The sequence below is a fragment of the Zonotrichia leucophrys genome, chromosome 15, assembly GCF_028769735.1.
Source record: "Zonotrichia leucophrys gambelii isolate GWCS_2022_RI chromosome 15, RI_Zleu_2.0, whole genome shotgun sequence".
NCBI lineage: Eukaryota > Metazoa > Chordata > Aves > Passeriformes > Passerellidae > Zonotrichia > Zonotrichia leucophrys.
The window spans coordinates 9,743,481-9,767,945 of record NC_088185.1 but is presented as its reverse complement, the minus strand read 5'-3'; the positions used below and the strand labels follow the sequence as shown (position 1 = coordinate 9,767,945).

Here is a 24,465-nt window from a genome sequence, read left to right as displayed (position 1 = left end):
GGTGAAACATGGCCAGAGCACAGGGCTGGGGCTCATTTTGGGGAGCAGCTCCTCCTTGCACCTAGGGTGAGTCAGGTAATGCCCCTGTGGGTCACAATCTCACCTGGGAAGTGCTGATTGCACCTGGTGCAGGAGTGGACAGGCAGGCTTCATTCCTTTCTTGTGAGGAGGTGCTGTTTTGCATTGCTGTGCATGCTTCATTTTTCTTAATATGCACCTGCTTAAAATTTATAGAGAGAGGAATTTTTTCCAAAGCACGAGTGGTGGTTTTGTGGTGGATTGTTGGTTCTGCCTCTGAAAGTCTCATTTCTCTGACCTAACAGCCTTGCATTCTGCAACTTCTGCCAGGGCTCCTCTAATCCTTTCCTGGCCTAGATGACTTAAAATGAATGTTTTAAGCAAGCAAAGCGAAGCAAAAACTGCCTGTGAGATGAGTGAGGGGTGAAAATCTTGGAAATGGAAACGAACACCCAAAACATAAGGAGATTATTGTTTTCTCCTTCAGTACAATTCGTTTCCCTGGGTGATGAGCTCTGTAAGCTCAGAGGAAGGAGGGGAAATGCTGCTTTTTTAGAAGATATTGGGGATCTTTTGCTATGATGTTAGAAATAATGAAAAATATTTGTGCTCTGAACCTTCCTCTGGGATCTCACTTGTGCTGAGAATTCAGGTTTTGAGGCAGGGCTGTGCTTAAACACTTGTGTAGAGCTGGTGCCTTTCTTTGATGAGAGAGAGCCCTGTGTTGTCCAAAGCTCAGCAGCATTTGTGTGGAGACATTCTCACCGTGGCTCTGTGGTGCCTGCAGGGGAAGGACCCCAAGCACAGTGAAGCACCAGGAGGTATCGAGGGCTGCAGTCATTGTGGGCACTTTTTCCAAGCCTTCCTTGTTTTCTGAGCTCTGCAGGAGAGTGGTTTGCACAATGCACACGTTGTGTGTCTCACAGTGGGATGCTCTGTCGAACAGAATCTCTGCACTGTTGACTCTTTCACGCAGAGAGAGAAAAAAAAAAGAGAAAAAAACCCCAGTGATTTTTGTCTTGAATGCCCCATGCTGTTCAAATCTGAGCTGGTAACTGCATCTACAAGGTAGAGAAGACTTGGGGTAGTGTTCCATTATCCTGGAGTCAAATGGTTCTTTCTCCTTTGTCATCTCCTGCAGCACTGGGGATGGAGATCACCTCACACTGTAAATCCAGGGGGGATCCTGCAGAGTGGGGCAAGGACTCTGGAAGCTCCACACTCCCTGAAGATGGGAGTGATGATCTTGATGCTTTGAGGGAGGGAGCCCCTGCCCATTGTGTGTCTCCTCTCCAGCACAACTCCCATCTTTTTGGGCTGAGAGCAGAAGAGCAGGGTGTTTCCTCCCTGAGCTGACTGCTTTCATTGGAAAATGTGGGATAAAGCCATGTGTCGTGTCATCAGGGGGCTCTGCTTTTTTTTTGAACAGGTGGTCCTGGAATTGTAAAAGATGTTAAGGAGTTTGAAAGTGTTGGAGCTGCAATTTTCAATTGACAGCTTTCCAGCTCGAACCGGTCACTCCTCAGCCACCACAGCTGACTTGGAAACATTTGGCTCAGGAAGCGGAACAACAGTTGGAAACAAACAGTGATTAGTTTTTTCATGGCTTCCCAGGGAACGCAGCACTTTGTTCGTTTTCCCCCCTCATTTTGTGGTTCCTGTGGATTTTTAAGGCACTGTAGATGCAGGATGTTCACTTCAGCCAAGCCTGCGTACTGGCAGATTAAAATGAGCAAAGGCTGAGCACGCTGAGTTCACTCATCATAACCAATATGATGCTTCTCAGAACTTCCTTTGCCCTTGGTATCTTCACTGAGGAATCCTGCCTGCTGCCGTCAGCCCCCCTGCGTTGAAATCCCATTTTACCCATTTCAATGCTGTAAGAAGTGCTGTATAAACTAAACAGGAGCATCTGGGAAGTGGTTAGAGTTGTTGTTGATTGCCTTTTCCTTATTGCCTTCAGGGGATTTAGGCTTGAATTTGCTGGAAGTAGAATTTATGAGGCAGAACGCTCCATTTCTGATCCTTAAGCTGGGGAGAGTGTGGTGAATTTGATCGGGCTCTTCTGCTGCCTCCCGTGTCTCTGGCTTTTGATCTGCACCTCGCAGGGCTCTCCCTGTGTCTTTACCATAATTGCTTTTTGCATGTGGAGAAGAAGGCTGCTTTTCACATGGCTGCTTGCTTTCTGGGAGCTGCAGGAGCAGGGTTGGGGTTTGGGCCATCTGTGAGTGGTTCTGCAGGATGCTCGGGCACCTGTGCCTCACCTGGGGACACCAGGGGTGACCTGGTGTTGGTCACAGCAGCACCTTGGCCTTGGGGACAGATCCTGGGCATGGCAAGGGGACACTGCTGTGGTTTGAATCACACTGAGGGGGTTTGGAGCATCCAGTGCTGCTTTTTCTGGTGATGTCTGTTTGGAACAAAAGGCTTTTCTTCTCCTGCTTGGTGTGTGAGGGAAGAAAATTTAGGGTGTTTGTGTCTGCACAGCTGTGTTAAACCCCCTGGTTCTGTGGGGCTGGACAGCCCAGCTGCACTTGTATTTCCCACCTAATGTGTGTGTGTTTCTGTGTTGCCACTTGGGAATGCCTGTGGTTTGTTCCAGCTATCACTGTTTTTGCAGAGAGAGAGGATTTTCACTATCCCCCACAGATCTGGGGAAGTTTATGGCACAAAAGCAAAGTGGATTTCACTAGAATGCACCAATATGTTTCTGGTCTTCATTAACCAAACGAAGAAATGCCTGTAGAATTAAGACTAAAGGATCAATCCTGGAAGTGGGAGCACTGAGGAAAATTCTGACATTTGGGTCAGGGGGATGAAGTGACCAAGTCAAAGCCCTTTCTTTTCAAATACAAGGCTGGTGGCAGGACCTTATCTCTAGTGGTTGTGAAAGAGAAGACTTAAAAATCAAAATTTTCTATACTTTGAGGCAGCACAAATGCCTAGAAAACAGAAATGTTGATGGAAGATTCAAAGCTGTTGGAGAGGCAGCAAAAAGTCACAGTACCCACATGTCTGGGCTGGCTAACACAAAAGATAAACAGATATTTAGATAAATATATATTAAATGAAGGAATAGCACCTGGAGGGGAGGAAAATCCTGAAGAGAATTGTGGTCAGCAGAGTTAAAGATGCTCTAAAGGACTTGAGAAATAAAAAATCATATTAAATGATTCCAGCTTGTCAGGAGTTCAGGGTTTCACACTCCAACAGTGTTACAGGGAAGCTCAAGAAATACTGAATATATTCTATATTTGCTGAAAAGCCAGATGACACAGTCATTGTATGACCTATTCTTCCATCCCCACAGTAAATAGAGATTAAACAGCTGATTCTAAAGGCTGGCATTTAAAAATCAGCAGATGACTTTTGATTTCTGCAGCTGAGGCAGTCTGTACATTGCCATGACAGTGACTTTCTTCCAGAAGGTGTTTTGCACCAGGCAGGAGATTGCAGGCCAGCCAAGATTTCCAGGCAAACAATGGGAAACCAGCAGTGGCTCTTCTAAAATCTGGATTCAAAGGACATTTTTTTTGTGTGTGTGGAAGACTTTTGAGTCAAAGTTGTCCATTTTCTGAAGATGTGGTTCTGTGTGAGGGCTGTAGGACTTGAAGCAAGGACCATTTGAGGGAAAATCAGCTGTTCAGCAGATGCCACATCAATGGTTTAACTCCTTCCTTCCTCTCCAGCCATTAAATGCAACCTCCAGTTGCTGCCAGCAGTGGTTTCCATAAATGTGCAGAAGCCTTTTTTCCTAATGGAGAACAGCTCCCCAGCTCTGGGGACTGGGGTTTTCCCTGCTTTTCCCTGCTCCTTTACACGTGTCTTCCTCTGAAGTTGGCAGCTTCTCTTCCCTGTGTGAGGGACAAGGCAGAGGAGATGTGGCAGTGTTGTATTTCAAAGGAATCAGCGTGGTGGAGTCGTGTTCTAACACTACAAAACACAATTACCTCCTCAGCATTGCTGCACCACAGCAAATAACTCTAATTGGTCTCAGCCTGTCATGGGAAGATGTTGAGAGTTTGTTATTTAACTTTTAAATTTATGTCATTTTCCTGCTATCCCTCTTTCTTCAGGGAAAAGAGGTCAGTAAGGCACATACCTTATTACTGCTTTCTTCATTCTAGTGCTGCTTTGGCCCTGCTGGAGGTTTGTTACCCAAATTAATGCTGGTTTCTCCCAAAGCTTCCCCTGTGCTTCCCAGTGCAGAATTTGTGACTTCCCTGGGGAGCTGCTGGTGGCTGGAGCTGGCAGTCGGTCCTGGCAGCACACTGCTCTCCTTTAAAAGGCCAGATTGCAGCTTAATCAAACATCTTTCCAAGCTGCATCAGGGAAATCCAGAGGCTCTGCTTTGGAGAATTGAAATGAGGAACGTGCTCTTAAACTGCTGACATTGTGTTGTTACTGGAGCCAAAGCAGATCTTTAATGTGTTAAAAGCAGGAGACACTGGTTTCCCTTTTTGGAACAGAAAGAGGAAATTCCTTCATGTAACAGGATATGTTAAAGAAATGCTAGAGCTGAGGGACTCTGATATTGTCTCTTTCCATTACTTCCTCCAAAATTATGAATTAGAAATGTGTGTGTGTGTATTTCATGTCTGGCCTCTCTCTCTTTGCCTTAGGCAGAGCTGTCTCTCCTGTTTTTCCTTTTTGGTTCGGTTCAGCAAAACCTTAACTGCTTCCAATTGTTTTTTCCATTCATTAGTTGTTCCACAGAGCCCCTCAATGACTCAGATATTTAATTCCAGTTATGGTATGATTTTATCTCAGTGTGTGTGAAGCCTTTGTTGCTGTGATACGATCGGAGTGATGAGATTATGGAGCAGATTGGCTGCTGAAAGGATGGATAATGGGAGTTGTAGGTGATCCTTCTGTTGTGGCTTTGGCTTCTCCTTTCTGGTGCTGTTGTGGTTCATTTGTTGAGATAAGAAATAAAGGATATGAAACCAGCAGCAATTTGGCTTGACACAAGTGAGGTTCTTAATTATAGCTTCCTAATGCAACCTTTCATTCTGTGGGACTTTTACTGAGTAAAAATGCTTTGGATTGGACTTGGCAGCTCTGTTAAGGCAGGAACTCCTGTGCTCCAGTTTTATTTTGAAGGAGTGCCTGCTTCCAGCTCTCCCTGTGATATTTCATGGACTCTCAGATGCAGGAGGGTTTAATCCCACATCTGTCAGGAGGCAGCTTTGTGGAGCAGGGCTTAGACAGGGGGTGGTCTGCATCTGTCAGTTCATCTTCAGCTGCTGAAGGCTTGCTAACCTAATTATGGATTCCAGACATCCCAAAAAGGAGGGATCTGCCCCTCTGCCTCTTGCTGCTATGTATTCAGGAGTGAAAGTTGTCCCAGGATCAAACAGTTCCTGGCCAAAACTTCCCACATCATATTTCAAGAGGAAAAAAAAGCTGGAGTGACTCAGGGATGAGATCAGAGGAGAGCAGGTGTCCTGGGGAGATGAGGCAGTGAACTGCACAGATGAGCATCTCCAACCACAGAGCTTGGCTGCTGTACATGGGGAAAATGATCCTCATCCTCATTTTCCTGGAAGTCTTCAATTTAATTTTTTTTTTATTCCTTACAAATGTCTCTGTCCCCAGGAGGGTGGTGCAGGAAGTGGTGAATCACCACGACCCTTCTCCCAAGCCTCAGAGCAAAGGGTTAACTGGCTGTGCCTCACTCGGAGCTCCCTGGATGGAGCCAGGCTTTCTGCTGGGGCTAAACCATTTCCTACCATGCTTTAGCTCTTCTGGCATGGTGCTGCTTTGTGCCCAGGGGGTTTTCCATGTGTGCAGTGCAGATGTGAGCGAGGATGCAGCGCTCCCCTAATTAAACAGCGCTGCCCATCAGCTGTCTGCCGTGCAAGGAGCACGACTGAGAAGAGGCAATGATATAGAAAATGTGGCTTACCATGCTGAGGGACATCTGCTCCTCCTTCTCGAGGATTCAGCTCCCTGTGGTGCTGGAGGCAGGATGTGAGCTCGTGTTGCTGCATCCTCGAGTCGAGGCGAGGACGGAGTCGCCTTTCACCGCTCACAGGAAGTGGCAACGTCCGTGTTTTTTAAAAAAACTTTCCTGTGTAAAATAGGAAGCTGAAGTGACTTTATTTGTTGAGCTTCACAGCAAGGGAGTGCTGTGAGAATACTGTAAGACAAAGAGCCCTGAGGCCTTTGCATATGTTTCTGCTGTGCTGTTGTCTCCAAGGAAGAGCATGACTCAGTTATGCTGGCTCGGAATATTCCGAAGTAGATGATTTCTCCTGTAGCAGAAGGGCTTGGCACTGCTCTCTGTTGGAGATGCCCTTTTTTCCTAGGCAACAAACTGACAGCAAATTGTTTAGACTTCCCCATGGCTGTTCTCTTCCTTCCCACAATGTCCCCTGAACCAGGACAGGCACTGAGATGTTCTGGGCAGCAGGGACCAGCCCCGCGATGCTCCCATTGGCACAGTGCTGAGCTGGCAATCAGGCAGCAAAGGCAGAGATTTCCGTGTCTGTCTGTCTGTCTGTCTGTCTCACCTCTGAGATGTGTGGCCAAGTGCCAGACCAGCTGTGCTTTCCAGGCAGCTTTTTTTCTCTGGGCTAGGTGAGCCTGGCCTTGAAGAGACAAGCCCATGTGTGTTTGTGCCTCAGTGCTTGCAAGGAGCAGTTTCTTATCAGCCTTCCTGGAAGAGAGAGGGAAGATTTATCCTCTGGAGGGGAAGCTGCATGGCCTGTGAGCCATTGGGAGGGAAAATGCCATCATTGGTGCTGGAACAACTCCAATACTTGACTAAAATCTTGGCTTTGGGACTGAAGATGCCTGCACAGATTGTGTTGGGGAAGGGCAGGCATCTACCTTGTTTCCATGTTTTTTTATGGATTTGCACCTTCTGTAGTGAGTGCTCAGCTGATGAGAGCTTTCCAGGAGAGAGGAGTGCTTGTGGATGGCTGTCCTTCTCCTTGTCCATCCTCACCACAGCCTCAGGGAGCAGCTGAGAGAGCCAGAAACCTCAGCCAGCACTGGGCTCCTGGGTGTGAGCTCAGGAGATCCAGGAGCACCAAGAGAGCCTTTGGTCCTGCTGGGATCTGCCTTCTTCCTTGGACTCATGTTCAGTGCTGTGGGATGCCTGGTTATGTTTGTTCTAAACCAAAAGCTTGGGCTCTGTGACTGAATTTGGGAATTACAGATCCAGTGAAGATGGAGAAATAGAGAAGGTTATGGCAGTGAGGAATGCAAAGCCTGAAAAAAATTACTCCAACTGAATGGTAGAATGGTAAAATCATGGAATGCTGTCGATTGGAAGGAAAAGACACATTTTTGGAGAACAGATTGCTCCAAGCTCCATCCAGCCCTGAACACACTGGTGTCTGGAGCTGCCCAGCCCATGTGCCTGGACAGTTTGACCTTTCCCCCATGCAGGAAATGATGCTTTCCTTCCTCTTCCCTCTTTTGATGGATCGGGGACCTTGCAAGGCCACGTGGATGAAGATGTGTCTGTCTCCAAAGCTGTGTGTCCTTGGCATTTCTGGTTTTGCCTGTCAAGAGAAACATTACTCACACATGGAACTCACTGGAGCAACTTGCATATTGCATCTTACACTGACTCCACACATGATGCATGAACAGTGTGAATGACAGAATAAGGATATTTTTTGCTGATTTAAGTCACTTCTGCCTTCATATGTTCTGTCATCACGGGTGTACTTGCTAAAATAGCAATATCTGGGCAAGATGGAGACTTATCATCCAAACCATGCTCAAGCATTTAGGAGACAGCCCTGGGAAGTCCAGTGAAGGCTTTGGAGGCAGGCAGTGAGCCAGTTAGGGAATCTCAGCCTGTTTCAGTGCAAGGCCATAGAAAGTGTGTGCTGGCTGGCAGGCAGAACATCTGGCAAGCTGGCTAATGAGAGCCAGGCTGGGGGAGCTCCAAGGCAAATGGAAGAGCTGCCCTGCAGGGCTGGTTTATAACTCTCTGAATTTGTAGGAGGTTACCAGTTTGTTGGAATTTTGAAAAAATTACTATTTATTTGAAGAAGTGCAGACATCAAAAACCAGGAATTCCAGAGTGACTTGAGTTGGATGTATAATTGCTGCCTGGGAAGGGTGATTTATCCCAGCCTCCTGTGGATGTTTTCTGTCCCTTATTCTCCTCTCAGCTCTGCCCTGGAGATCCCCCACGGCTGCATGAGCTCCTCTGAATGAGAGGAGTTTGTTTGCTCTCGGCCCATGGAGAGTTTTTCCTTCCCCTAAGCAGGGAATTTGTTTTGCAGAGGGAGAGGTTTGGGCTCTGGAAAGTTTATGCTCCTTTTCTTTCTTCCTTGTTTTTTTTGTTTTTTATTGTAATGATGACATATGGAAACTATTTACACAGGAGCATGCTCGGCTGCACTGAATGGAAATGCTGGAGTCCCGGCAGTCTCGTTCTGGATGCCTTGTGTAAGCAGCCAGCTGGTTTTGCTTTTCCTTTTTTCTTTTTTTTTTTTCCTCTTCCCCCCTCTCTTTTCATTTTTCCCCTCCCTCCCTGCCTCTCTCTGTTTTCAGGGAACGCCTGGGATAAGTTACACAAGTGTAAGGAAGGAAGCTTTGCCATCTGTGACCGGCTCACTTCTCTTCCTTTGGCGTGCCCCTCACGCCGCAAACTTCACCAAATATCTGTTTTCTTTTTCGTGCTGGAGATCCCTCGCTGTGCCTGCTCAGCACTTCCACTCCTCTCCCCGTTAGCTCATCGTGAGCAACTTGTGCTAAATGCCAAAACACGAGAGCGCAGCACATTCGCCAGCACCACGCTTGTGCCTGGCAGCTCCTCGTCCTGCAGCTCAACCTTCCCAAACCTCACCCCGGGAAACACCCAGGCAAAGGATCTCACTCCTCATCCTGCAGCTCGACCTTCCCAAACCTCACCCAGGGAAAGGATCTCTCACGGAGCTCTTCCTCAGAGGGGAGGAGGGGAGAAGGCGCTCACTTCTGCAGGCAGCAGAGCAGGATCTCTTGTGCGGAGCTTTGCCCCGAGGAGCAGCTCTGGGAAGGAAGGGGAGGCAGGAGCGGCGGGCTGCGAGCACCAGGGGCTGCCATGCAGTGGAGGGAGCTGCCTGCCATCTACCTCGAGGATCCCGGGAGCCCCGTGCAGAGATCCTCCTATCTCATTGAGCTCCATACTGATGGTAAACGCCGTCGGGGATGTGGTGCAGCACGAGCGGAGCCGAGCTTGCATTAGTCTGTGTCATTGTTATCATGGGAGCAGCTGAGGAAATTAGCTCGCTGGAGGGCTGCCAAGCACACAGTCAGAGGGCTGCTCTTGGAATTTATTATTATTTTTATTATTATTTATGACCCAGATGATGCTGTTGCCTCAGGGATGCTAGATCAACCTTCTGGTACCTGATGGGGAAGGAGCTGATCCACAAAATGCAGCTCCCCACCGGAACACTCGAGTGCCTGTGCTGTTGTCTGTGCCTGGTTTAGACAGCAGGAAAGCATCTTGATTTCTAGAGCTGTTTTTTGGTTCTGATTTGCATCTCTTGAGTGCTGTTTTGTATTTGCAACCTTGGTCTCAGAGCTGGGACAGCTCTCCTGTGGGAAGCACAGAGCAGGGTCCTGTCCTGGGTTTTGCTGGGGTGTGTCTTTTCCTTGTGTCAGTCCTTTCCAGAGAGGTTAATTTTTGCAAAAGAGCTGCTCCAGGGTTAAAGGTGATTTTGGCATCTTTGTCAGGGTTAAAGGTGATTTTAGCATCTTTGGGCAGGGTCCAGTGTGTTGGTGTGTAGGTTAATGCTACAAACCTTTGCTGTTTTGGTCACAGTGTGTTTTGATCCTTGTAAATGTTGTATATTCTGTAATGTAAAGTCCAGGTTCTGATTGAGATATGCTCCTCCTGTAACTGTTAAGCATCAAATGTGAAAAGGTTTTGCTCTCAGGCTGCAGTATGAGGGAGTCTGTCTTTTTGAGACACATCCCCAGCAAAAGCTTTATAAATAATAACATTTAAGAACTTTTTAGAGCTTGCAATATAACGCTTCTGATTTTTGCATATGGCTGTCATCTCTTAGTTAAAAAGCAGACAAACCAGAAGGCTGCCATTCCAGCTCCGTGGATAAATAAAAACTCCATCATTCAGGTTTTTTTTTTCCAAGAGCTGTGCTAAATCAAGGGGTGTGGGGGAGGAACCGGCCTCATTCAAACATTTGTCCAGATTTTGAGTGGTATTTTAAGGGTGTGGGGGAAGCAGGGAAGAGAAACAGGCTTCGTGCTGCAGAATGCTCAGCAACCTGAGTGTGCAATCTGGAAGGTCTTCACAAACCCCAGAGAAATGTTATCTTAATTTGATTTGGGGGTGGAAGAGGCAGCTGTGGCTGTGCACTGGTGAAGGGGCTCTGATTTCTTCCCACTCCCTGCCTCTGCCAGCAGCACATGGTGCCATTTCTCTTGGCGGGTGCAGAGTTTTTGGCATGGGCTCCCTCTCCACTCCAGAGGGTGTTCTGGAGAGACTGAATCAGTAATTCATCCAGGATTATTTTGTCACAGCAAATCTTCAGCAGGCTGTCATGAGAGGGGAAGAGAACCTCGTGGTGCTTTTTGCCCACTCTCAGATAACAACTTTGAACACAGAGGGAACGAGCTGCCACACCACAGCTCCTGTGCTCATAAAAAAGGGGGAAATCAGCACTGCTGTGCTGGCAAGCTCAGTTTTACATGTACCCACTTTGGGAACATGAGGCGCTGGAGGAGGGAAGTCTCTTCTGAGAGCAGGAACAACCATGTGATGTGGGAAATGTCTGAAACTCTGAAGAACTGAGAGTGTGGCTAGCTCCACCACAGGCCCTAAGCAGGTGTCACTGCTGGGGGTTCTCTGCTCAGTATTCTTTGTCAAAGGTAAAATAAAACCCCCAGTCCCAGAAGAAGAAACCAAGTGACATTCCCTTTTTGTAGACTAATTGTCTTCTTGCTTAGTTTTCATCTGTGTTAATAGCACTGAGGCTGCAGAATGCAAAAATGGCAATTATTTTGGAGTTTACATACATGCCCTGTATAACTCCCCATGGGAAGGGCACTGTGGATGTGTAGCTCTTCTTGGGAGTTGCTGTTTTGCGATTTAATTGTTTTGGGTATTTTTAAACAAAACCTTTATTTACAAAATCTGTTTAACACATTCAGTATGGCATTGTTCTGTAGTTCTTTGCTGGTGAGAAGGACAGGCTCAGAAATGTCAGAATTAATGTGTGCAGTGTGAACAGAAAATTCATCTTGCGGTTTGTTTGCATCAGAGGGGTGTCAGTACTCATCAGCACCTCAGAGTGTTGATGTGTTATTTAGTGAAGTGCTGGGAGAAATGGGGCTTTCTGCTCAAAATACTGACAGCTTCTTCCTCACTTTGGTGCCCCATGGCAGGGGCAGTGCTGTGTCCATCCTTCCATGGCCTCTGCTCCAGGGACGTTGCAAAAGCTTCCTGCTCTTCCTGCTCCTTCAGCAAACGCTCTTCTCCATGCTGGGAGGCTGGTGGCTGTTACCTGCCTGCTTGTAGATTGTGCTGCTGATAGCAAGCTTCAGGCATGACAGCACACCCCCCTGAGCCAGGAGAGCTGCTTGCTGCACTGAGTAGGAAGCTGTCTCTTCCGATGATCTTCCGGGAGCATCCCCGTGTGCAAGTGCTGCCTTTGAGCGTCTCTTTAAAGCTCCTACCTGCCAAGAGTCAATTTGTCAGCGTGCAGCTGCCACTTCCCAGCTGCTGTGGCTGCCTGTGATCCCAGAGCCTGCTGCTGATGGCTGATCCCTGTTTCTCTGCTGCAGATGGAGGCAGCTACGACGTGGTCAGCGATGCCTCCAGCCCCGCGGCCAGGGAGTGCTGTGCCCAGCAGGGCTCTGCCCGCCACAACTGGGAGATGAACTACCAAGAGGCAGCCATCTACCTCCAGGTGAGCCCTGCTGCGTGGGGGGACAGTGCTCTGCAGGAGATACACTGGTTCTTGTCCATGGGAAACAAACAGCTTCTGTGCTGGGGCTGGAAATTCAGTGCCTTGCCAAGGATTCTGCTTCGGGAGTGGGGTGGTGCTGGGGGCACCTCTAGGTAGGGGTTGGGAGTCATTTGGGGCAGCCAACAACAAAATACCCAATCCTATCCCAAGGGCTGTGCTGGCTGGGGGTTCAGCACATGCACAGTTCTGCCACCTTGGCATGGAGGTTTCTGCAGCTGGTCACAGATTGTCATTTCAGTTGGTCACAGATTGTCATCTCCACAGTCACTCCAGGGGGAATGGTCAGTGCTCTCCTGTTCTGGAAGTGCAGGTCCCAACCTGCCTAGGCCATGGGGTGGCCCAGTTAGTGTCAGTCAAGTTCTGCAGGTCATGTGAGACATGAGGGAAAGCAGAGATCTTGATTTCTACAGGATTAAAGGATGCTGGGTCAGGAGTGAAATTTATAATGTTTAAAACAACAAAGAATCAAACCCCACCCATGCTTCAGTTACCAGAAACACCATCCTTACTGCAACAAAGGGTTTGCTTTTTTAAGGTTGCTGTGCATCTGGTGTGAGGAATTAGCCACCAAAACTGAGCTTCTCCCTGAGCTGTCCAGTCCAAAGTGGCTGCTGGTTCCATTATTGTCCATCCTTTCTTCTCTTCATTCCCTTTCAAAGCTCTGGGGTGCTTTGGACCCAGCAGGTTGTTTTTTTTGTTTAACCCACTGCAAGGTGACAGAAACCATTTGTTCCTCCGTGCTCTGACCCCGCTGGACTGAGAAATCTCACTTCTCAGATATTTTAAACCAGTGTAGGCTGGACCTTGACAACACTTGAGCTCCGTGGTGTGACAATGGCAGGGTGGCTTCAGCCTCCATCCCAGGCTTTTGTTTAAACTCCTGATTATTGGAGCAGCTCTGCAAAGGGTCATTGAGCTGTGCAGCTCTGATGGTAATGGGCACAGCAGGCCTGGCCCTTCGGATGGGGATGATTGCTGCTGCTGCCTTCACCAATGGCCACGGTGACACTGTCCTTGAAATGAGGTAGAATCACATCCAGAGAGTTCTGTGAGCAGTGGCTGCAGGCAAGTGTTGGGTCTGGATAGGAGGGCTTTGCTGTCCAGGCACGTTTGGAATTGTTTGGCTCCCAGGAGGCAGGATTTGGGCTGTTTGTCATTCCACAAGTGTGTCCTGCCAGGGTGGATGGAAAGGACCCTGCTGATCTCAGCCTGGGCTCTGTGCAGAGCTGGCTCTGTCCTGCTCCAGCCCAGCTCTCTGACCCAGCAGTGTTTGTTCTGAACCCCAGTGTGAGCTGGATGCAGTGAGACACACTGGGAACCCTCTCCTGAGCGAGTCTGGGGAATGCTTCCCTTCCTAAAGGAGAGTTCCCTGACCTCGTTATCCTTTTGCAATCACAGCTATTCTGCTTTGATAGTAATAGCTTGGCTGTCCTTGCAGTAATTGCCTGCCTGGGAAGATGTTAATTTAAACAAAACCTCACCACTTCTTGTGCATCTGTGTGGCCCTGCTGGGGAAAAGTGATCTCTTATGACAGTTCCCAAGAGGCAGCAAGTTTCCTGTGAGTGACAAAAGCTCCCTTGCCAGAACTGTTGACTAGAGAAAAAGAAGAAGCTGTTGGGTAGTTCTGATGAAAACCCTCTAAAATCTCCCCAAACTAAGTTTCATCCTAGGGGTAAAAATAGTCACGATGTAGCTGTTTGAAAATCAGTTGTAGGCAAAGTGTTAAGATGGAGTATCTGACCTTTTAATGTTAATTAAGCTTTCTAGTTAAGAGGGAGTGACAAATCAGCATAGAGACTTGTTAATTTTGCATAGAGTCTGTCTACATTCCTGAAGCAGAAAACACTCTGTGTGCTCCAATGTTTTCTCCCAGACATTTTGCAAGGCCAAGATAAGGAGGAACAACTGTCAGCCAGGTGCCCTGGAGCTTATCTGGGTGTTTTCGTGTTCTGTCCTGGAGAAGTTTAATCAAATAAGTCTGTAAACATGGGGAAGTAGTTGCAAGTAAATGAAGTGCTGTGTTTGTGTTGGGATGTTGGCTGAAGTTTCTTTGCCTGCCTTTACAAACTCTCCCAGCTCTCTGCCTCATTGTGAAAAGGCTCAGGGGTTTCTGAAGCAGGATTTTGTGGGTGTTAAAGAGTTTCATTACTGAAATGTGGTTATGAGCAGAAGGGGATGTCCCGTGTGTGTAGAGTCCATTCCTCAATAAACACATCAACAACAGGCTGTAAATGGGAGTGGTCTGTTGGGAATTGTATCTAATCCCTATAAAAATCTACATTCTTCACTCTTTTATAGCACCAAGAGTCACTAATGCCGTTCCCTTCTTTATTCCTGCTGCCCTAGGAAGGAGAAAATAATGACAAGTTCTTCACCCACCCCAAAAATGCCAAAGCACTCGCTGCCTACCTCTTTGCACACAACCACCTTTTCTACCTGATGGAGCTGAGCACGGCCCTGCTGCTGCTGCTGCTGTCCCTGTGCGAGGCCCCAGCCGTCCCCATGCTCCGCCTGGGCATCTTTGTGAGTACCTGGCCCTCTGCAGCCTGGGGGAGAGGAAAATGATGGCCAAACCAAGAGGAAGGAGGAGGCAGTAAGAGGAAAAAAATCCACCTGCTTTGTTCTGTAAATGGTTGACAGCAGATAGGCCAGACAGCAAAAGTTCCTTTTTCCGTCTGATCTAGGCAGACCACAATGAAAGTGATACTCATTTTGTGTTATCAATTTGTGCAGTTCTTCATTTAGTAACAGAAATTGATGGGTTTTTCCTTTTTCATGAGATAACTCAGCAGTCTGTGGGCTTTGATGGGGTGGTTTCAAAGCTGTTGTCAGGGCTGGTGCCATTACCCCATCACCACCACTGGTTCCTAGAACACAGATCAGGACCTTCCTTGTGATTGTCCAGAATTCTAATTCAAGGAAAAACCCTTCTCTGTATAAACTCTCCCTGCCCACAAGCTCTCCTGCCTGTGTTCCACCAAAAACAATTACAGTATCCATCTTTTTTCAAAGTGTTTCTGCTCAAGTTGTTGATACATTTGAAACAAAAGGCCAAGATATCAATAAGTTTTTTCCTGTGTTGCTCAAGCCCAGAAGGGACATGGATTTTAGGAAATTCTGGCCTGGTACTGCTTAGAGAAAAACTGCCCAGGCTTTAATAAAAGCACAAAGCAGTAGATACAGAAATTTTGAAATAGATATAGAAATTTTGAATAGATGTAGAAATTTTGAATAGATATAGAAATTTTGAAAAACATTGCTATGTTAGCTGTAAAAGAGTGGCTTGGGGTTTCCCTGCATGCCACAAAGCAATGCTCAGACTGCTGTCAAAGCCAGCTGCTCCTTGGAAAAGGAGGGGCAGGAGTGTGGCCTGTGCTGTGCTGCTGTTCTCACCAATCTCACCAAACCTGTGCTGTGGCAGGTCCATGCTACCCTGGAGCTGTTTGCGTTAATCGTGGTCGTCTTTGAGCTCTCCATGAAAATGAGGTGGCTGGGCTTCCAAACCTTTATCAGGCACAAAAGGACTATGGTCAAGGTGAGTTTTCTGCTTGATTGTCAAGGTTTCTCCTTTAGAACCTCCAAGAACCAAAGATCCAGATGAAATACTGGCCTGCACTGCAGCAGGGTGATGTAGCTGCTGTGTCCCAGCTGCTGGATGATTCATGTGAGATCCCCTCAGGTCTCAGCATCTCTGCTGCTCACAGTGACCCCAAAATACATTAGAAAGTCTAAGAAGGAGTCAGAACTCTTCAGTTCTTGTTCTCAAGGTTGTTTATTGTATCTTACCTATAAAATGCTTTCTCTGGTCTGCCGAGGTCCATTCAGCAGGTCAGACAGAGGCACTCTGCCTGCCCCTGGGGTGGTGTTATCTTTTTATACTAAAAACTACATGAACATTATTTACCATAACTTCCCTATACCTATCACCTATGTTAGACAGTGAGCTTCTACTTTAAACCAATCCAAAAGTGCTAGCATCACCCAGAAGATGGAGGCTAGGAAGAAGGAAAAAGGACAAAGCATGCCCAAATTCCTCCATCTTGGGACCCCAAGGCCCCATTCTAAAAACCTCAAAAATCTCTTTTTTTCACCCTGTGACAGACTATTATTCTACTTAAACTCTTTTGACTTGTAATTCTTCATATAAAGATGGGAATTTGCTCCATGGGTCAAGATCAAAGGCACGGGGGTCTGGGGCTCTGTGCCAAGGTCTCTGAGCTGCCTGGGCAGGGCCTCGAGTCCTCCAAGGGCAGCCAAAGGAATTTCCTGGGTTCCAACACTCAGGGACACCTCCCATCCTTCAGATGTGCAGATGAGCAGGTGGTGAGGCCTTGCTTTGCCTGTGGTCCCCCCTTTCTTGCAGACGTGTGTGCTGTTGGTGCAGTTCATCGAGGCCATCGTGGTGCTGGTGCGCCAGACCTCGCACGTGCGCATCACCCGCGCCCTGCGCTGCATCTTCCTCGTGGACTGCCGCTACTGTGGGGCTGTCAGAAGGTGATGCTGGGCTCTGCCCTCGCTCCTGGGGCTGGGCTGGAGGGAAAGCACTCGGAGCTGGGCATGAGTTTTGGGTCTTCAAAGAGACAGGAGCTGTTGTGGTTGTTGTAAGGTTGTTTATTGCGTGAATACATCAGTCTCGAAGAGTTCAGAGTATTGAGATCTGTGCTAAAGCTTCCTGGCATAGAGTCCTGATGTTCTGAGCAGCAGCTAGCAGCTACTATCCCTCTTTTCCTTCTCCTTTGCACCCCAATACAGATGGTTTTTATTCATAAATCATCCAATCAGCTAAAAACACGATTCTAAAATATTCTTCCTATCTGAGCTTGATTCTAATGTGTGAAAGTAATGTCAGCTCTTACCCAAAATCTACACATGTAGTTCTGTCTGTTCGTGCAAATAGTTCTGTCTGTTCTACCCAGAAATGCAAGCAATGTTCTGCTATGTTTTCATTATGTCTGGCACTAAGTTAATTTTGTGAAAGGTAACACTACTGAACTTTAAACTAGACTTTAGGGCTTTTACTAGTTAACACAGTTTCTTAAGACACTTAAAATATATTTCTACTTACTCAAAACTAAAGCTTACACTTTTACTTCATGTCTGTGTGGCTTAATATATTTCATTTTCTCTAAAGGTTCCAATTTAATCCCTGCATTCCTTTCTCTCTCTGAGGGACTCAGAGAGGCTTCTATTTCATGCATTCCAACAAAATCTTGCAAGCATCCAGGGAAAGTCAGTGTCTTTCACTGGCATTTGTGTTGGAGATGGTTCCACTGTGAGCTAAGTGTGGATGTGCTGGTGGTGCACAGGGCTTGGGTGTATAAACCAGCTCAGAGAGACCAGCACAGGGTGTGGCAGCCCTGGCCCTGCTCCTGGGCTTGCCTGGAAACTGCACAGTGAATCAGGGCTGGTCTTCAGTCTGCAGAAGGAGAGCTGACAACATGACATTAGTGTTGTTTGCAGTACCTGGGAGCTGACTGCAAAGGACAGATGGGTAGCTTGGAAATGATCCTAATTTAGCAAGCTTTCTACTTTTAATCCTTGGAGGGAGTGGGAAGAAAGCCCTCAAGTGTGGGGGGGTGGTGGTGGGTTATTTTCTTTCCCCTGACAACCTGGAGGAGTAAATGTGCAAATTTTAATTTATTAATGTTTTCTCTTATTTTTCAGAAATCTGCGACAGATCTTCCAGTCCCTCCCACCCTTTATTGACATCCTTCTCCTCCTGCTTTTCTTCATGGTGATTTTTGCTATTCTGGGTGAGTTGTATTATGGGTGGAGAAGTGATGCTCTTAACCAGTGATTGTCCAAAAGCAACATGAGCAGCCTGGATGAGTGTAAAGCTGATCAGATCCAAAGTGTTGCCAGCATCTTCCATTTATTCCATTTCATCTGCAGTCTGGAAGGCAGAGTTAAAACATCCAAAACATCTGAAGGCTGAGTATTTAATTTTGAGACAAAAGCCCTTTTGACCTCTTCCAGAGCACAGTCAGTGGTGTGTGTTTTCAAGCTCTGCTTCCACCAGCTCTTCCTCAGTGTTAACACTTTATTCTGCATCCCCACAAATGCATGTGTCTGGAGTGTACCTGCTACAGCCCAAACCATTCCCAGAAAGTTTATTTTCCAAAAGGAGCAGGGAAATGCCAATGACATCTATTGGCAAATCTCTGTGGAAAAAGTCTTCCAGATACTCCCATCCTCAGGGTGTCAGAGAGGATTTGGTGTTAGTGGGACCTTTCCTTTGGGAGCTGCTTCACTGCTCAACATTGAACTGACTTCATTTTTGTTTGTTCTTTCTCCTTTCTCTCCTCCTCTGTTTTCTCTGCTGCCTCTTTAGGTTTTTACTTGTTTTCTCCTAACCACTCGGATCCAGTGAGTATCTTGATTTTTTCGTTAAGAGTTCAGCATTACAGTGCAGTCATAGTTTATTAAACCATGTGAGATCAAACACTGGCTGCTCCTGGCAGTGTCACCCTGCTTTACCCTCTGTGGGGAGGAAGGCTGTGGAAAGAACTTCCTCCAAGACAGGATGTCCCACAGGGAACATTCTCAGAGTTGTTCCTTGCTCTTGGTGCCTTCATTCAGCCAGAAGAGCCACCTGCCACTGTCCCCAGGGGAGGAGGTGTGTGGGGCAAAGCTCACCCACTTCCACTGCTGTGGTCAGAGTCCAGCAGCCACTGGTTGCTGCTGCTGCCTGGGAAAAAGTGCTTATAAAAATGTGCTTTTGGTTTAACCCTTCACATACCATTTCTCAGGGAAATTTAAAAGTGCTGAAGTACTTTTCCCTATGGAAAGCATCAGGGAATTGTAGGTGTGCTTGAATCCAAAGGGGTGGGGGGACTGGTTGTTTCTTTGAACAAAGTGTCCCTGTGAGTTCCTGCTTGCATTTTGTCATGGGAATTTTTTCTTTCAGTACTTCAATACCTTAGAGAACAGCCTGGTGAATCTCTTTGTGCTTTTGACCACTTCAAAGTAAGTTCATGCTCTTCTATCTCAGCCTTTCTCTTTGTCCCAAAGGAGTCTGGCAGAGCCAAGAGTTTATCTGCAGAAATGCTCAGTCTCCAAATATGTGACCCCTGTCCTCTGCCTGAGAGAGAGATGTGCAGGGTCAGCCTGCATGGGAAGAGCTGCTATTCCATTTTACTTTAGGACACTGTGACCTCAGCTGCAGAGTTATCTCTAAGGACTCAGATGTCTTCATCACTGTGAGGGCACTAAGGGGGAAACAGCTTTGTTAGGCCTTGGTTCAGGAAGGGAAAATGTGTTTGTGCTCCTTTGTCAGCCAACAGCTCTCTGTTGAGAACTAACTTCCCATTCCTGTGCTGCACTTCACCTGTCTGCAGGGAAATTGGGATAACAGCAGTGAGTAAATATTGATCTGCTGTCAGGGAGAGCCCTGGGGATTAGGAAATTAGCAAAGGATGGAAGAAATCTGAGGTGGTAACACCTGCACTGAGGCTGTACAGCTGTTGTTAAGTACCAAAGCATAGCCCTTAACCACACCACAAATCCCATTTGGTGTTTGGGGTGTGTGAGGATTGCACTTGCTGCATTTATTTTTATTCTGAATTTTGGGCTGTGTGCCATGAGGGTTTTGGGGTTCACCCTTGTGTCCTTTGGGGTGCAGTTTCCCTGATGTGATGATGCCGTCCTACGCCCGCAACCCCTGGTCCTGTGTGTTCTTCATCGTGTACCTCTCCATCGAGCTCTACTTCATCATGAACCTGGTGAGTCCCAGGGGAGCACTTCCCTTCCCTCTGCCTGCTTGTGGAGCTCATTGCTCAGCAGAGTCTTCCCCATTCCCAGAACTGCTCTGCAATCATCTCAGACCCTTTGGCAGAACACTTCTAGAGGTGGCAGCTTGGCTACAGATAGAACTCTTTTAATGTCTAACCATGAGGAATTGAACTAAATCACAGAAAACCAAATTATATGAGCATCTTTCAACTGCTCTCCCATTAATATCGTGCTTGGAGTGACATACTCAGTTACATGAAATTTATTATCCTTCTCTGTCTTAATTATTTATCATAAAGTGGCATTTTATTATCTGGACTTGCCCGAAATAGTTTGTAAATCAGTTTGAAGGGGATGGAATTACTCAGGATGGCAGGGCTGCAGTGCTGATCACTGCAGAGTGAGAGCATGGCTGCCCAGGGGAGGATGTGGGTGCTGGAAAAGGCCTTGCCAAAGGAGCTGAGGAATTCTGCAGCCCAGGGTGAGAGATTTGATGCTTGTGGTTGGATTTCACTGCCTCCCCAGATGGAGGGTTGGCTTTGCTGTGTGTTAGCCAAAGCTCCCAGGAAGGGTGGATCCAGAGAGCAGCCCAAAAACCCTGCTTTCCAGGGACAGATCAGGGCGTTTTGATCTTTTGATACGGTTTTCTGCTGGCATTTTTGTAGCTCTTAAAACCCACTAGCAGGTGTTGAGAGGCCAGAAACATCTGGGCCTCCTCCAAAAAGTGGATCAGAGCTTGGGGATCCCTTTGTGGGATCCCTGGTGCCAGCGGGCGTCACCGACCCCATCAGCATCTGCTGTGCCTCCCTGAAACCCTGCAAGTATAAAGGTCAAAACAGCACTTATTTCTTATTTTTTTCCTGTCTTCTCAGCTTCTGGCTGTTGTGTTTGACACCTTCAATGACATTGAGAAGAGGAAGTTCAAGTCCCTGCTGCTGCACAAGCGCACGGCCATCCAGCACGCGTACCGGCTGCTGGTCACCAAACAGGTACAGCTGGGCCAGCAGCACCCTGGCCTGGCTGCTGACCTCCAAAAAATGGCTTTTATCCCTGTTCATTGTGATCAGGCTCACCGTGGGCTGGTGGTTTTTTCATTCATGTTCACCTCTGTTAGTGGAGAAAAAGCAGAGTGCTCTGAATTTCAGCCCTGCGTGAGGTTATGGCTTGGTGAAATGAGGGAGGTTTGTTCTGGAGTGCATGTGATCATTGATTTCTCTCTGAATCAGTCTGGGTCACTTGAGGACTTGTTTGGCTTACCATCACTACTGAGAGGAGGGATGGGTCATACAATTGAAAATACAATCCATTTTCCAGGTCCTGCACAAGTGAGCAGTGCAGAAACAGAAGGAATTCACCTACGAGCAGCTTTTAACAGAGACAAGCACTGTGGGGAGAAAGTTGAGTTCTTGCTTAACTTGTTGGAGCAGCAAGAGAAATAAGACCCAAAAATAACTAACCCACTTCTGGTAGATTATTTCATGTTTAGTGCACAAAGCTGATGGCCTTAAAAAAGTGCCATGATGGGATCTCTTAGGCTGCCTGCTAATTTCCCAAGAAGAGGGGTTGAACTCTGCTTGGGGTGTCTGGTTGGGACAATTTTCAGGTGATGGGGCAAAAGGGAACAGTTCTGCATTTGCTGGAGGGACCCATTGCCAGAAAGGCTTTCTGATCTCTGTGCCCTGGGACACGCTTGGTGTGTTAAAGTAATAGCTCAGGGTGCTTTGGGGGCTCAGTTATAACAGATGAAATCCTGCTTAAAACAAATCCAGAGTGAGAATTAAAAGCTCTGTTCATTCCTGCCTGCTGCTGCTGCTTCTGACAGCGTTCCTTTGTTGCCAGAGGCCATCTGGAATTTCCTTCAAGCACTTTGAAGGGCTGCTGCGGTTCTACAAGCCTCGGATGTGTGCCAGGGAGAGATATCTCACCTTCAAAGCACTGAACCAGAGCAATACCCCTTTAGTCAGGTAGGATGGTCCTGCTGCTGTGTCACTCACATATTCTATGAGAATCCTTTCGCTAGGATTTTTCTCCTGAGAAGCCTCAGAAAAGAAATGTAAAATTAACTATCTGATGGCTGTGGAATGTGGTCTGGAGGTGGTTTACCAACAGGTGCATCTTTGGTCTCATGTAGATTGTTTTTACTTGATGACCAATCGTGGTCCAGCTCTGTCGAGGTTCTGGTCTGTCAGAGATTTTATTATCATTCTTTTCCAGCCTTCTTATGTCTCCTTTCTCTTTCTTTAGTATAGCATTTTTAATATAATATATATCATAAAATAACAAATCAGCCTTTTGCAACATGGAGTCAAGATTCTCATCTCTTCCCTCATCCTGGGGACCCTCCAACACCACCAGCACACTGCTGCAGCCAGAGCAGGGAGCTTGCTGCACTCCCTGCAGCTGGGCTGTGCTTTGGAGAGGATGCCTGGGTTTATGGAATGAGTGTTGGGTTTTGCTAGGGAGCTGGGAGGGGTGGGTACCCTGAGAGCTGAGGTGCTGGAGTTCCTGCGTGCCCTCTTGTGGATACAGCACTGCTGGCACTCCCAGGCAGGAGCTGCTTCCCTCTCCCCTGGCAGAGCAGAGGGAGCAGGAGCTGGGGAGCAGCACTGGAGCCTGCCTGCAGCATTTCCTCACTCAGTGCAGCCTCGCAGCTTTTAACAAGTTTTTGCTTTTTTCCAGCAGCTGGCTGTCCCCCCCAGGGCTTTGTTAATTAAAATTTGGTTCTGCTGGTGCTTTCAGGGCTGCCATCCTCTGTGTTATGAGGCAGAGAATTGCTATTCTGGGGTGGGTGGGTGCAGCTAACTCCAGCCAGCAAGGGAGAAGAGGGAATTAGAGCAGGAGACCTTCTCTTCCTTTTTCTTTGTTCTGGCCAGACAGGTTCCAAGTGACTCTCCTATGAAACTGGTGCTGATGCTTCTCCTTGAAGTCAAGTGCCACAGAGAAGTATTGAAAATGGCACAGGGAGAAAGACTGAGTTGTGGAATTTAGGCACCCATGTCACCAGTAAGAGTCAGAGAAGTTCAGCATCCTCACTTCCAGACACAGAAAAGCTGTTACAGGCCTGACCCTGGGCACCTAGACAGGCACTCATGTTCTATGAGTTTCTTTGCTTTCATGTCCTTTTTCAAACTTCATTTTTACCTTGAAAAGAAAATGTGCAAGGATGATAGAAAAGGACTGTAGGAGTAATTAAGCCAGTCCAAGACTTCTTCATGAAGAGCAGTGCAATCTCCATCCCTTGGAGCTGGCATCTAAGCCTCAGGTCTTTCCTCTCACTGGGGTTCAGCAGAGTCAGAGTTTCCCTTGAGGCTGAAGCATTACAGAAAGGAGATTCTGGCTATTGTCAATCAGGAACCTTTGGCCAGGCTGGGAGGAGGTCACTGCTGGGTCCTGTCAGCTGTGGCTGCAGTTCTGATAAGGAGTTAATGACTTCCAGGACTCTCCACTGGTGATGTCTGACAGGGGCAATTAAGGATCTGCTCACCCTCAAGGCTCTGATCAGATGTTTCTTTCTGTTTTGCAGTCTAAAGGATTTTTACAATTTCTATGAAGTTGTTGGCTTAAAATGGAAGGTAAGAGCTTGTTGGGTGGAGAGGAGGGAAACAGTGTGTGGGAGGGAGAGAAAAGGAGCGGTTAGAGAGGAGCTGGGTGAGAAACAAGGCAATCTGAGAGAAGCAGTGCTGGGTAGGGTGGGTCTCCATCCCTGGCCTGTTTTTGTGCCTGGGTGTGGCTCTGGCTGCTGCTGACCAAGGCTGTTGTGCTTCCAGGCCAAGCGGAACCGCGAGCACTGGTTCGATGACCTGCCACGGACTGCCTTCCTCATCTTCAAAGGTAACTCACTCTGTCCATGGCACCATGGGCTCAGCTGGCAGGAACAGCATTCTTTACAAAGACAGGACACTCTGAAGGGCCTTGCTCTTGTGTCCCTGGCAAACACCTGAGGGAAGGCCTTCTAACCAACTCCATGTGCATCCAAGGCCAGAGACTTGGATTCAGGGTCTCCAGGGAGGATTTCTGTCCTGCAAATATTCCTGCAGTGACTGTGGCGTGGGATTTGGGTTGTCACAAAAGCTCTTAGGCTGCCTGGTCCCATTCAGGTCAAGGACAGCAGTTTGGGAAGGGAAAAAGAGAGGCCTGAAACCCCCATCAGAGTCATGTCTTGCCAATTTACCCTGTGTCCCAAGTTCCCTGACTGGATGTCAACATTCACAATTAAGAACCTGCAGCTCTTCTGAGGTGGTGTGTGTTCCTGATCCAAATTCAGCTGCCACAGGAGCCCTCAGAGCTCTGCTGATGCTCCCAACCCTCCTTGCTGTTCCAAACACAGAGCATTTACCTCTGTCCACCCCAGAATTAGCACACAGAGACCAAACAGGGCATCTTGAGGGCTAAGAATAAGGACTTCTTTGCTGCTAAAATTCTAAAGGATATTTAAACTTGTTCCCAAAAAGTGGAAGTTAATCATCTGCTGATCTGTTTAGCTTCTATGCAAGATGTCTCTAGGGAGAAGAGAGAGGGATCTGTGGTGTGGAGGATGGTGTAAACATTTGTTTTGTCATCCTTTCCTTCACACAGGCATCAACATCCTGGTGAAGTCCCGTGTGTTCCAGTACACCATGTGTGAGTAGGAATGATCTGCTTGGCTCCCTTGCTCGTGTGGCTCTGGTGTGCTGGCTCTGCCAGCCCTCCAAGGAATTTGGAGGAACCCCTCACAGAATTCACAGAATGACCAAGCTGGAAGAGACCTTCAAGATCATGGAGTCCAACCCA

General features: G+C 47.5%; 1 protein-coding gene across 3 annotated transcripts in view; it reads left to right on the top strand.

Annotated features, from left to right (window-relative positions):
* TPCN1 (two pore segment channel 1) overlaps positions 1 to 24,465 on the top strand; it is a 42,254-nt gene that overhangs the window by 5,566 nt on the left and 12,223 nt on the right. For 2 of the 3 annotated variants that reach the window (XM_064726611.1, XM_064726613.1), the window contains 13 exons: positions 11,779 to 11,903; positions 14,311 to 14,487; positions 15,386 to 15,499; positions 16,328 to 16,458; positions 17,629 to 17,717; positions 18,296 to 18,330; positions 18,872 to 18,930; positions 19,586 to 19,685; positions 20,568 to 20,684; positions 21,535 to 21,659; positions 23,219 to 23,267; positions 23,463 to 23,526; positions 24,271 to 24,315. In XM_064726611.1, coding sequence (XP_064582681.1) covers positions 11,779 to 11,903; positions 14,311 to 14,487; positions 15,386 to 15,499; positions 16,328 to 16,458; positions 17,629 to 17,717; positions 18,296 to 18,330; positions 18,872 to 18,930; positions 19,586 to 19,685; positions 20,568 to 20,684; positions 21,535 to 21,659; positions 23,219 to 23,267; positions 23,463 to 23,526; positions 24,271 to 24,315 — 1,230 coding nt within the window. Of the gene's footprint in view, positions 1 to 8,776; positions 9,159 to 11,778; positions 11,904 to 14,310; positions 14,488 to 15,385; positions 15,500 to 16,327; positions 16,459 to 17,628; positions 17,718 to 18,295; positions 18,331 to 18,871; positions 18,931 to 19,585; positions 19,686 to 20,567; positions 20,685 to 21,534; positions 21,660 to 23,218; positions 23,268 to 23,462; positions 23,527 to 24,270; positions 24,316 to 24,465 lie in introns of those variants that run through there. The other variant, XM_064726612.1, reaches the window with a different exon arrangement.